The following is an 11,667-nucleotide window of genomic DNA, read 5'->3' on the forward strand; positions in this document are numbered from 1 at the left end:
CACCAGCTCAATTTACATACACTGCTTTAGTATATGATAAATAAAAACTTGATACCACTATTTAAATGTTTGTGGTTGTTACATATGATGCATCATAACACACAGATGTTATGGATGTCCTCACTCACATTATGTCAAGCTCTCACACACATGATCTTCATCCATACACAGACATACAAACAAAAAAAGATGACTTTCTTTATCCACACAATCCTAGGTAAGTATTATAATTCATAAAACATAGTAATACCCACCAGAACATAAAATTAAACCCCGTTTAATTAAACATCCCATTTGAAAAATACACTACTCTCTTGTATAAAAAGAGCTGAAAACCCACTACTTCTCTGCCTCCCTCTAACACATGAACACTGACTGACCCTGTGTCTCTTGGCTGATACTTGGTGAGGTTTCTCAGTACTAATGCAAATCATTTTAACCTGTAAACCTTTCACCCTGTCACTGTGATATGCAATGATTCACAATACATAAACCATTGGTACAAAATCCTTACAAACACCCTCAACAAAGAAAACAGAATTGAATTAATAGATTGATCTGGTGTAGCCAGTGTAATGTTTTAAGCTGGGTGGTGAACAGTGTCTTATGGTAGCTTGTGATGAATATGTGTTAAATAGTGGTGAGAAGGTTAAATTAACTAGAGAGATGACTGATAATGCCCCACACCACACACCTGTCCGACTGTATTCTCTCCTTGTCTGTCCCTCTGTGAAATGCTTCAGAAAGATGAATGCTATGTTACTTATATCACATGCAACAATTATTTCTTCCTATAGTAAATGCCATATGTAATCAGGAGTGCAATGAAGACAGCAGATGTGGAAATGCTAAGATCTGCACATGTACACAAACACACACACAAAGGACATTAGGAGTAGATGTGGGAGTACCAGAGCCTCTTTCTCTCTCAAACAAAAATAGAATATGTAAAAATTCTAAGAATCAGACAACCTTCTACTGGGAAGTATACGAGTTTCTAGAATTACACACACACACACACACACACACACACACTGACATTTCCAAGGGTTTACTGGGTGAGCGTGGAGGAAAGTCCTGCCCAGCCAGCTTAAGGAAATAAGGCACCTGATGAAGGAATCAAGACGATACACAGAGGTATTCATAACACCAAGCACAAAGGTCCTAAGAGTAAAGTTGTCTGCATCTGGTTCACAAAGTGATGATTCTTACCCTTGTGACAAAGCAAAGACCGTCACCTTGCTAGTAAAGTAATGACGCCCCCTCCCTTCAGGACCAAGTAACAGCCACCATAGTCTTAAAACAATTCTCTTCTGGCAACAGAATAATAATAATGACTAAGACAAAGTAATGGTCCTTGCCTTCATGACAAAGCACAACAGAGCAATAATAAATCATAACTAAGAATAAGGTGATGATTCTTGTCTCCACACTAAAGCAATAATCATAACCTTACTTCATATAAACCAGTGACCATGACCATATCAGAAAGTGACAACCATGACATTGAAGATGAGTAGTGACTATCCTATTAACAAGACAATGATCAAAAGCTTAGTAATAGAAAGAATAGAAATACATAATCTCACTCACTCTCTGTATGTAAAATATTTCTTCAAATTCAGTAAGGTAGAGCTGTGCAAAGTGCTGGAAAAAAAAAATGGCTTTCAAAATAGAAAGAATATGAAAGCACGAGGAAAATAAAGTCCATCCCAACACCTTAGTTCATAACATTGTGACCTTGAGTATCTCTTTCCGGAAGAATTTACAACACGACACCGATTTTCAGAACATCCTGGTGGTGTTGTTAGTGGGTTGTGTCAATGTCAAACAAGTCAAGGTGCATCAAATGAGATATTCAGGTAATTATTAAAAAGTTATTGCATCCATTGTGAAATGTAGAACTAGAAAACCACAAGTGCATATGTAAAGAAGGCTTGCTGATGTGAGGGAGTGGAAAAAGCCCAGGTGAGGAGTTGAGGAGGTGAGGTATAGAAGATATACAAAGGAAGGAAAGAGCATGAAAGATAAGAAAATATTTATTATGAAAATCTAGTTTAAAAAGAACCACAAATTAGGAAAACAATAAAATGAACATGAGAAAATGAGAGCTAACATCATGAAAACAAATTGAATAAATATATAAAAACTGAAAACTAAAGTGATCAGAATAAAATTGAATAAACACATGAAAAATTCTCCAAAACAAAGGAAAGTAAACAAGAAGAACAACACAAGACAAGGACATTTCTTGGGGACGGCACGAGGCCTCTGCCTTCCTGGACACCCTCCTGGGGAAACGGCTAAAATCACAGCAAAATCAGGTCCTCCGTTAAGACTACACACCTGCAAGACACACCTGTGACACACACACATGCACACACACACACACCTGCTCTTCCTCGGCTGTCTGGTGGAAGGAGTAGGAAAGATCAGTAATTATCATATCTCATCCCAAGACTCTTCTGTTCATCAGCCTCTCTCATGCCGACACAAGATGAAGGTAGCAACAGTTTACTTTGTCATGTATGTATCTTGCTTTATACAAGGTCATCCAGATACGTATATATATATATATATATATATATATATATATATATATATATATATATATATATATATATATATATATATATATATATATATATATTATATAGATATAGAGTTGGCATATTTTCAGCAACATCTGTACACACACACACACACACACACACACACACACACACACACGATTCCTTGTGCATCTTTTCAAGCACTGGTTTTGGTTAGGTTGTTTATGGTGAATTACTGCTTTATCTCCTCTCTCTTTCTCTCCCTACATGTCTGCCCTACCTTGCTATAAACTGCATTTGGCATCAGACACATCCCACAACTGATGCACCAGGTACACTCTTTACTCTAATTGAAACATCTGACTCTCTCTGACTCTTTCATCTCTCTCTCTCTCTCTCAACATCTGGCATTTACTCAGCCATAAAACTGACTCTTTCATCTCTCTCTCTCTCTCTCTCTCTCAACATCTGGCATTTACTCAGCCATAAAATCGAATTCGTGTAACGATTGCTTCAAAATTTTGTGCTCTTTCTGTCTCCTTGGAAACACGACACTTAATGGCCCACAAAATCTAGATGATCATAAAGAAACCACCCAAAATCTTGTACTACTTTCCTTTCACTCTCTCTCTCTCTCAACATCCATCAAGTGATCCTATAGTAACCATCCAAAATTTTGTGCCAATGTACACATGAGAATCTGAACATTACATTTCAATGAGATAGCAAGATTTGCATCACTGGGGTCACACACCTCCCTGCATCCCTCCTGTCACCGCTGTACTGTGCCACACCACACACCCACACACCCTGGAGACCCTACTGGCAGTGCACTTGGCCTCACACACACACACACACTTCAATGGCCATGATGGAGTCTGGTGGTTTGCTGATTTACTGTTGCTTTAATCACAGCCTTGGCCACTTGCTTGCACTGGTCCTTGCCTGCCACACACACACACACACACACACACACACACACACACACGGGCACCTCAGCCTCTCCAGTGCTTGCTGTGGTCCTTGATTTGAAGGCCGGAGAAGCTGATGGGCTGCGCGGCACACTTGTCCACCACATACTGGGTGAACCGCTTCAGGAACTTGGGGTACTCTCGCTTGTACACCGCCCGCAGCACCGAAGCTGGCGCCCATCCACCGGGGTTAACTGTATCAAGGATTACAGCACAGTTATGTCTTATTGTCTACTGTGAAGCTAAAGAATAACAACCTCTATCTCTGGCACCTTGTCATTAGTGTTTTCCTCAATGGAGTGGCAATCTAACAAAACTACTTTCCTTATTCTGGCATTTCCTTAGTGTATAGTGAAAGCCTCTTGAGTCATCTATCTCTCTTCAACACTTCTCTATGATGCTTATCACAGTTCACTTAATGACAAGATTGCAATAAAGTAGTAAAGCCATTCAACCTTCTGCCTTCCATTCTTGTGACTCACCCACAGAACAGTAGGTGATCTTGGTGAGGAGGTTGTCCCGTGTGGGTGCCTCCCCTTCAGGTGGTGGAGGGTCCAGGAAGGTCTGGCACACGAAGCACACCGTCAAGTCCACCCGAACCACCTTCTCATCTTTCTGTGGGGACAACATGAGCTTCACCGCTGGGAGCTGTGCCTAGGCTATGGAGGGGAGTGTAATCTGTTTGTACTGAGTGCTGTTACTATGATGTGCAGGAAAATGTTATCTGGTTCTAGTGGGTGCTGTAAAAAGATGCTGATGAAAGGTACAGCTAGGTTTTCTTTGCCACTCAGGGAAACAAAAAATAGTCATGCACTGCTGAAACAAATAAGAAAAACATCAATACTGACACATTATTACACTTCCTTCTGTAGCTACTCCTTAACCCCTTCAGTACCATGACACATTTCCATATTCATTCTGGTTACTATTTGGTGATTTTATACAGCTTCAGAAACTCATGTGCGGGATTAAAATAGTAAGGACTCTGGCTATTAATCTTCTGACCTCCATAGACCCATTCTAATGTCAACAAAATTATATAATCATACTCAAAACTCAAAGTAAAAATGTCCCAGTACTGAAGAGGGTTAAATATTTAAATCAGCATTCCCCACAGTACGCCCCGCTGTTCCTTGCTGTGCCCCACCTGCCCCACCAGCCACTCACCGGGGCGTCAGGGTGGTCAGTGGACTGGTTACACACGATCCAGGTGTCGTAGGCGTCTCCGTTGGCTGGGTCTGTGGGTGGGATCTTGCGGATGTGTGACCAGAAGAGAGCATCGCGCTGGGCAGTTGGCCACACCCTCTTGTGCAGCTGCAGGAAGATCAATGTATCCTCGGATATCCGGTCCAGCACTGTCATCTGCTCTATGCTCGCTGTGGACAGACACATATGGAGGTCAATGATTGTTACTCACTACACTCATATTCTTAGTGTTATGACCTAAATGTGCTCTTGGTCTTCATTTATTTCCCCCTCAACACCCTTCTGCATGAAGACAGAAAACAAGGTGAGTGGTGACCAGACTTCCCTCCTGCAGGTCTCTGGTCTTGCCAACACTTACTATCCCACTCAAATCTGACATCTGGGGACCAGAAGTGGTGCACCATCTCGTGTGCCGTGGCACCCCGCACTTGGTGGACGGCCTTGAGGGGGTCCACCACCAGACCACCTTCCTCAAGTTCTCTCCGGTACATCTTCATCTCGCCCTCCTCAGCAAACAACTGCCATACTCCGCCCTCCACACCCTGCTGGGCGTATCCAAGCTGCTCCATTGTCAGCTTGTCAATCTGCAGCCAGAAGAAGGAGTCTTGTAGCATGAAGTGGGCATACTTACATAGTCTGAATGTACCCTGCTTACCATCCTCCCCCTACCTCCTTTTCCTATGCATACCATACCTACCTATATTATATCATGGCAGAAAAGGACACAGACAAATCTTACAAGCAGTGGCGGATCCAAGGTAAAAATTGGCAGGGGCTAACCTGGGGAAGACGTAAAATTATTGAACTCAAAGATTCACTGTGAATCACAGAATCTGATTTAGATTTTTCAGAAAGCCTTGTTACATTATAGTTCCATATATATTTGTTACCCTGCACCATCTATATTTATTTTTGTTCATAAAAAGGGGGGGTGCTTTAGCCCCTTCAACCCCACCCCTGGGTCCACCACTAATTGCAAGAAAGAGGAATGACAACAATAATGCATCACTTGTCCAGAAACTATCTAGGTCAATGTTAAGTCATCCATGCATTTCAAAGGCACGATAAGAGAGGGTAGGCAGGGAACACACCTGGGGCCAGAGTGGGTGTGTGGTGGCCAGCTGTTGGGGTGCTGCTCGCTGCTTCTGTCTTAGCCGCTCTCGGAACTCCTCCTCCTCGTCCATCTTGTCCAGCGCTGACTCCACCGCATCATAAAACTCGTCCTCACCAATGACGCTGTGTGGACCTTCCTGTGGGAGGAGAAATGGTGGTGGAAAATGATGAGAGAGAAGCAATGAATAAAGAAAAAAATAATAAATAAATAAATAAATAAATAAATAAATAAATAAAAATAATGAAATCAAATAGAAATAAAAATAAATAATAAAAAAATATGGAAAAGAAGAAATCTAGAATGAAAGGAAGACATTATAAACTTTAGGCACATCCCCCAACTTCTGGCTGTGCAATACTACACTCTCAACTTGACAGTGTAAACAGATAGAAAAGAGAGACCAGATAAAAAGTAGAAAAAAAGGGGGAGGAAGAAGTCTACAAAAGATTAACTGTGATGATACACATGAACACGCCTTGAGATGCAAGAACACCAACAAACACTTACATCCTTCCTAAGATAATAAACAAAAAACACCAATAAACATCAAGATCCTTCCTGAAATAAAAACAATAACATGGATAAGATAATAAGGCACAACAATCACAGAACACAAACACAACAAACACCACAGCCTCTCACCTCATAGTCTGGGCCACCCACCACCACTACCCTGGCCGTAGTGTGCCCCTCCTGTGTGTTCTGGGAGAGGGCGTGCTTCAGCTTCTCCTCCAGCCGCCGCCGCTTCTCTGCCTCACGCTCCAGTCGCCGTCTGAAGGAGTCCTCCCGCTGGTTCATCACCTCCACACAGTGACTCAGGGTGGCCAGGATGCCGGCAGTGGTGGCCTGAGGAGTCATGTTGGTCTTTAGTCATTCAGGATCACAATTTTGTAGTTTTTGTTTTCATTTATGAATAACTAAGTAAGTAAGTAACTAATGGAATACAGTCTTCCTATTGTCATCCTACACTCACTTAAGCTTAGTCCTTGGTCATTCAATTAAAGTTTTCTTATCTTAATTTATTGAGTATTAAACCCTTGAGTACCATGACACATTGCCATACTCATTCTACTTACTCTAAGGTGATTTTATACAGATTCAGAAACTTATGTGGGGGATTGTGATAGTGAAGACTGTGGCCAATAATCTTCTAACCTCCATAGACTTTGCTGATGTCAATAAAATGGTCTAATCGTACACAAATCTCACGATAAAAATGTGTTCCAGTACTGAAGGGGTTAATGGCACACCTCATTACTGTCACCCAACACTCACTTTGAAGGTCAGCGCCTCTCCTCTGAAGTCTGCAGCATACGCCCCGTGCTTCTGTAGTGTTTCCTTGGTGATGTGTGGGTGGGGGTGTGGGTGGCGTGGCGGGGAGTGCTTCCGCTGCCCCAGGCTTGCCGCTGAGGGGGATGGGGATGGTGTGGGGGACTCAGCCGCCGCCCCGCCGTCCAAGGCTATTGCTGCCTCCACTGCACTCTCGTGTTCTGGCTCAAGGCCGTTACCTGAAGTGTGTTGGTGTGATGAGAGTGGTGTGTGTGTGTGTGTGTAATTCACCTCGGTTGCCTGCTGGTCACCCAGCCAGTTTTCCCCATTACGGAGCAAGCTCAGAGCTCATAGATCGATCTTCGGGTAGGACTGAGACCACATAAGACACTCCACACACCGGGAAAGCGAGGCCACAACCCCTCAAGTTACATCCCGTACCTATTTAGTGCTAGGTGAACAGGGGCCACACATTAAGAGACTTACCCATTTGCCTCGCCGCTTACCAGGATTCGAACCCAGCTCTCTCGATTGTGAGTTGAGTGTGCTTATCACTACACTACGCGGTGTGTGTGTGTGTGTCAAAGTTGCTTCCTAAAAAAAAAAAAAAAAAAAAAAAAAAAAAAAAAAAAAATGTGATCTCCATGGGTGTAGTGTATCTTCTATGAGATTTGAAAGCTGCACAACCAATTCTTCTATAATAAAGTGAGAAAGTGAATTGTTCAGGACCACAGCAATATGAAGACACTCCTTTATGGAAACTGTACAATAATTCTCTTCTACAAGTATCCTTTTTTTCATCCTTTCTCATACACAACACAAACTTCACCAAAAACACTCCCTTCACCACAATGCTAGCACCCGTAACACTAGTAATAACACCACACAGCTCTGTCCACCACACACCACCACCACCTCCACTACCACTAATAAACTCAAGAGTCTAAGGACAATATTCACAAGAGGGCATTATACTGCAACACAATCTTTAGTAGCAGCACCGTCACCACCAATGATGAACCCAGGTGTCTTGGGTGGCCAGGGGTAATGTTCATAAGTGGTTATATTCTCTATCGTACTGCAATATAATTCTTCTTCACTACCAGCACCACCACTATAGTCTGTCAACTCTAAAGTGGCCCCTGGGTCTCGGTTTGAAAGGTGTCCCAGGAAATGCGTGGTTGTCAGACCTTGAGGAAAACCGTGAGCTGTCCTTGTAATAAGTGCGTTGATCAACAAAAAACAAGTATTATTCACATCAAACCAATTACATTATTAATAAGCTACAATGTTTGAAATCCAGGAGCCACTTTAGAGTAGACAGACTATAGCACCAGCACCCATTGGCCAGGATAACCAGGGGCAGTACTCACAGGTGGGTGCCTCCATGGTCTTCAGGTCCTTGACAACATCAGCACAGGCATCAAAGTATGACTGCAGTGTGTCCATCTGGCGGATCAGAATGTCCCGGTAGGTGTCAATCTCCGCTAGTTTCTCCCTCAGCCCTGAAGGGAGTATACAATGAAAGGTGACTCATTAACACTACCATTGTCTTGTTTATATTAACCCCCTCAGTACCATATTCATTCTGGTTACTATTTGGTGACTTAAGATACCTTCAGAAACTCATGTGGGGGATTAAAATAGTGGAGACTGTAAGCATTAGTCTTCTGACCTCCACAGACCCTTCCTATTGTCAATAAAATCATCTAAACATGGCCAAAATTCGAGGTAAAAATGCATCCCAGTACTGAAGAGGTTAAGCATCCCTGAAACACTTGGTGGAACAATAAAACGTATTCCTAACAACACCTGATAAATCTCTACTCACACAACTGGAAAGCTTTGATACCGGGACGAAACACTCTTATTCTTACTAGTTGAAACTGATACAAGGAGAAAACATTGCCTACACGACAGTCCTTAAAGAAAATTTCCACCTATTTCCACTATCCATAAATTTCTCTAGTCTTCTTAAGGTCTCCATTAACTCTAGCAACCTGTACTGACTCCCTTCCATTCATCCACCCTTGATATTTTCGTTTCTTTTTAATGTAAGAGGAGAAATCTGCCCAAGGGAGACAAAAACGATCAAACAAAAAGGCCCACTTACATGCCAGTCCTCAAGTAGGTCCAAGAGCGTTAGTCAAAAGTATGGGATAAATGTCTTGAAACCTTCCTCTTAAATTTCAAGTCATAGGAAGATGGAAATACAGAAGCAGGAAGGGAGTTGCCATGTCCTAACCCCTTCAGTGCTATGATAAGTTTTCATATTCATTTCACTTACTATTTAATGACTTTACATCATTTCAGAAACTTATGTGGGGCTTAGAATAGTGAAAATTCCAACCATTAATTGTCTCATCTCCATAAACCCTTCCTAATGTAAATAAAATTGTCTAATCATACCCAAACTCATGGTAAAAAATGTGTCCCAGTACTGAAGGGGTTAAAAATGCCTGCAGGAGAGGTGCAAGCAGACACATAATGAGCACTTACCTTTGGCTTTCTTGAGGAGGAGCCTGAGGTGGTGGAGAGGGTGTTGGAGGTGAGGGAGAGGGCTGAACCATGTCGCCTCAAACCATCACATTCCTGCCGGCAAGACACAAAAGATGCAATGCTAGTGTATCAAAACAGATGTGTACTTGAGGACTGGGTGAGTGTATCCGGTAATTCAGTTCAGAAAATAGTGATAATATTCCATGTACAGCTTTTAATTCACTTTGAGCTTCCTTTCAGATTCTCCTTTCTTCTTCTTTATCACTTAATGTCCCTTTTCCATCACAAAGAGGTTGGATGTACAATGACTCCTATTCTGAGTCATCTTTCTGAATTGGAGCACATTTTTAGTGGTATTTCTGCTGTTTGATGCAGTTCCTTCTTGCTCTTTAAAAATTTATGTATTGCTTTCCCTGTCTCTGTCTCTAATGATATGGCAAAATTTCTTCACCTCACTGGCTTTCAATACAATTATTATTATTATTTTTTTTTATGTAAGAAGGGAAAGCTGGTTCAAACAAAAAGACCCACATATGAGTATACTAGTGTTCTAGAGGATAGGTATGATTGGAATGTCCCAGCTTCTCTCCTGAGTATGTGTGGTATGTGCAATTGCCACTCCATCTTTGAGTTAAAGTGGCTCTAGTCCGTCTCAGCCCTCAAGGTCAAGGTGAGGGGCAATGATATCCAATGACTGTTGTGAGGAGAGCGAGGAGTGACTGAGTGTTATTCATGTCCCAGAGTTATCACTATCATTACTACCATTATGACTTCCAGCTTCTCTCAATGTTATGTTATCACTATCATTACTACCATTATGACTTCCAGCTTCATCTTGGCTAACTTTTCAGTTAGATGTCTCATTAATATGTAGATGGAGAGATGGTGTACACTGCAATCACTACTAATAATACCACTGCTACTACTACCATGAATATCATACTGCTATCACTACTACTACTACTACTACTACCATACTGCTAACACTAATAATAATACCATTACTTCTACCACTACTAACATACTGCTATAACTACTAATAATACTATTGCTTCTACTACTAGTACCACCATACTGCTATCACTACTACTAATACCATCATTAACACTCAGCACATGACATTCTTGACTTTAGATCAATGTGCCATCTGACCTCCAAAAAACACTAAATTCTTTTACTATTTTGTTTATGAAGGCTATCTTGACACGTCCCACTCACCACTTGGCTGAGCACAAAATTTATAGGTTTGTTGTGACTTCACTAATGATAAACACTACTATGCACTGTAGGGTAAAGAACATTAATTTATACACATCTTACTGCACAATTGATATATGAAATGTCTTGATTTTACTTATAATTTTGAGAATAAAGCTTTGCCATTTGACTTGCCACCTACTACTCCTGTTGCCCACCAGAGAGGGAAAGAAGAGAGAACTTGTAACCAGTCAAAGAGGGAGAGGAGAGAGAGAGAGAGAGAGAGAGAGAGAGAGAGAGAGAGAGAGAGAGAGAGAGAGAGAGAGAGAGAGAGAGAGAGAGAGAGAGAGAGAGAGAGAGAGAGAGAGAGAGAGAGAGAGAGAGAAAACTTGTTGCCTACCAGAGAGGGAAAGAAGAGAGAGAACTTGTCACCCCTTTGTTACTGCTCCCTTACTGACCCGGTGCTGGTGGATGGCGTCGACCCACTGGTGCTTGTCCTCCTCAGTGCTGGTGCGCAGATACCACACGCAGTCGTTAAGGCACACGTCAAAGCGGCACTCGTCAATCTCGTGGGGCTGCAGAGAGGAGAGGTGTGAGGCAGGTGAGATGGGAGAGTGAGGTGGTTTGGTATGTATTCAGAAACACTTTGCTCTCTCACCACGACTGTTTTCCAAGGTCACTGAGGTGATTAGCGGGGTTTTCAAGAGTGTTTCTCCAGTTAATAGTGTAGAAATCTTGTCACTCTGCCTCTAGAAACATAAAAACACCTTAAAAACTCATACACTCTAGTTTTAAGGTCAGTATTCAGAAATGCTTAGCTCTCTCACCACGACTGTTTTCCAAGGCCAGTGAGGTGATT

The 11,667-nt window shown here is 42.1% G+C and overlaps 1 protein-coding gene across 1 annotated transcript in view; it reads right to left on the reverse strand.

Annotated features, from left to right (window-relative positions):
* Positions 1 to 367: 367 nt before the first annotated feature.
* The window catches only part of LOC123509768 (ceramide transfer protein-like), a 19,415-nt gene continuing 8,115 nt past the window's right edge, over positions 368 to 11,667 (reverse strand). Inside the window, exons 3-12 of the mRNA XM_045264288.1 lie at positions 11,267 to 11,383; positions 9,608 to 9,704; positions 8,486 to 8,617; positions 7,119 to 7,351; positions 6,486 to 6,689; positions 5,821 to 5,979; positions 5,088 to 5,313; positions 4,691 to 4,899; positions 4,006 to 4,138; positions 368 to 3,717 (exon numbers count right to left, since the gene is read on the reverse strand). Of these exons, the coding sequence (XP_045120223.1) occupies positions 3,548 to 3,717; positions 4,006 to 4,138; positions 4,691 to 4,899; positions 5,088 to 5,313; positions 5,821 to 5,979; positions 6,486 to 6,689; positions 7,119 to 7,351; positions 8,486 to 8,617; positions 9,608 to 9,704; positions 11,267 to 11,383 (1,680 nt within the window). The 3' untranslated portion in view covers positions 368 to 3,547. The remainder of the gene's footprint in view (positions 3,718 to 4,005; positions 4,139 to 4,690; positions 4,900 to 5,087; positions 5,314 to 5,820; positions 5,980 to 6,485; positions 6,690 to 7,118; positions 7,352 to 8,485; positions 8,618 to 9,607; positions 9,705 to 11,266; positions 11,384 to 11,667) is intronic.

The sequence above is a fragment of the Portunus trituberculatus genome, chromosome 27 (genome assembly GCF_017591435.1).
Source record: "Portunus trituberculatus isolate SZX2019 chromosome 27, ASM1759143v1, whole genome shotgun sequence".
In the NCBI taxonomy this organism is placed as follows: domain Eukaryota; kingdom Metazoa; phylum Arthropoda; class Malacostraca; order Decapoda; family Portunidae; genus Portunus; species Portunus trituberculatus.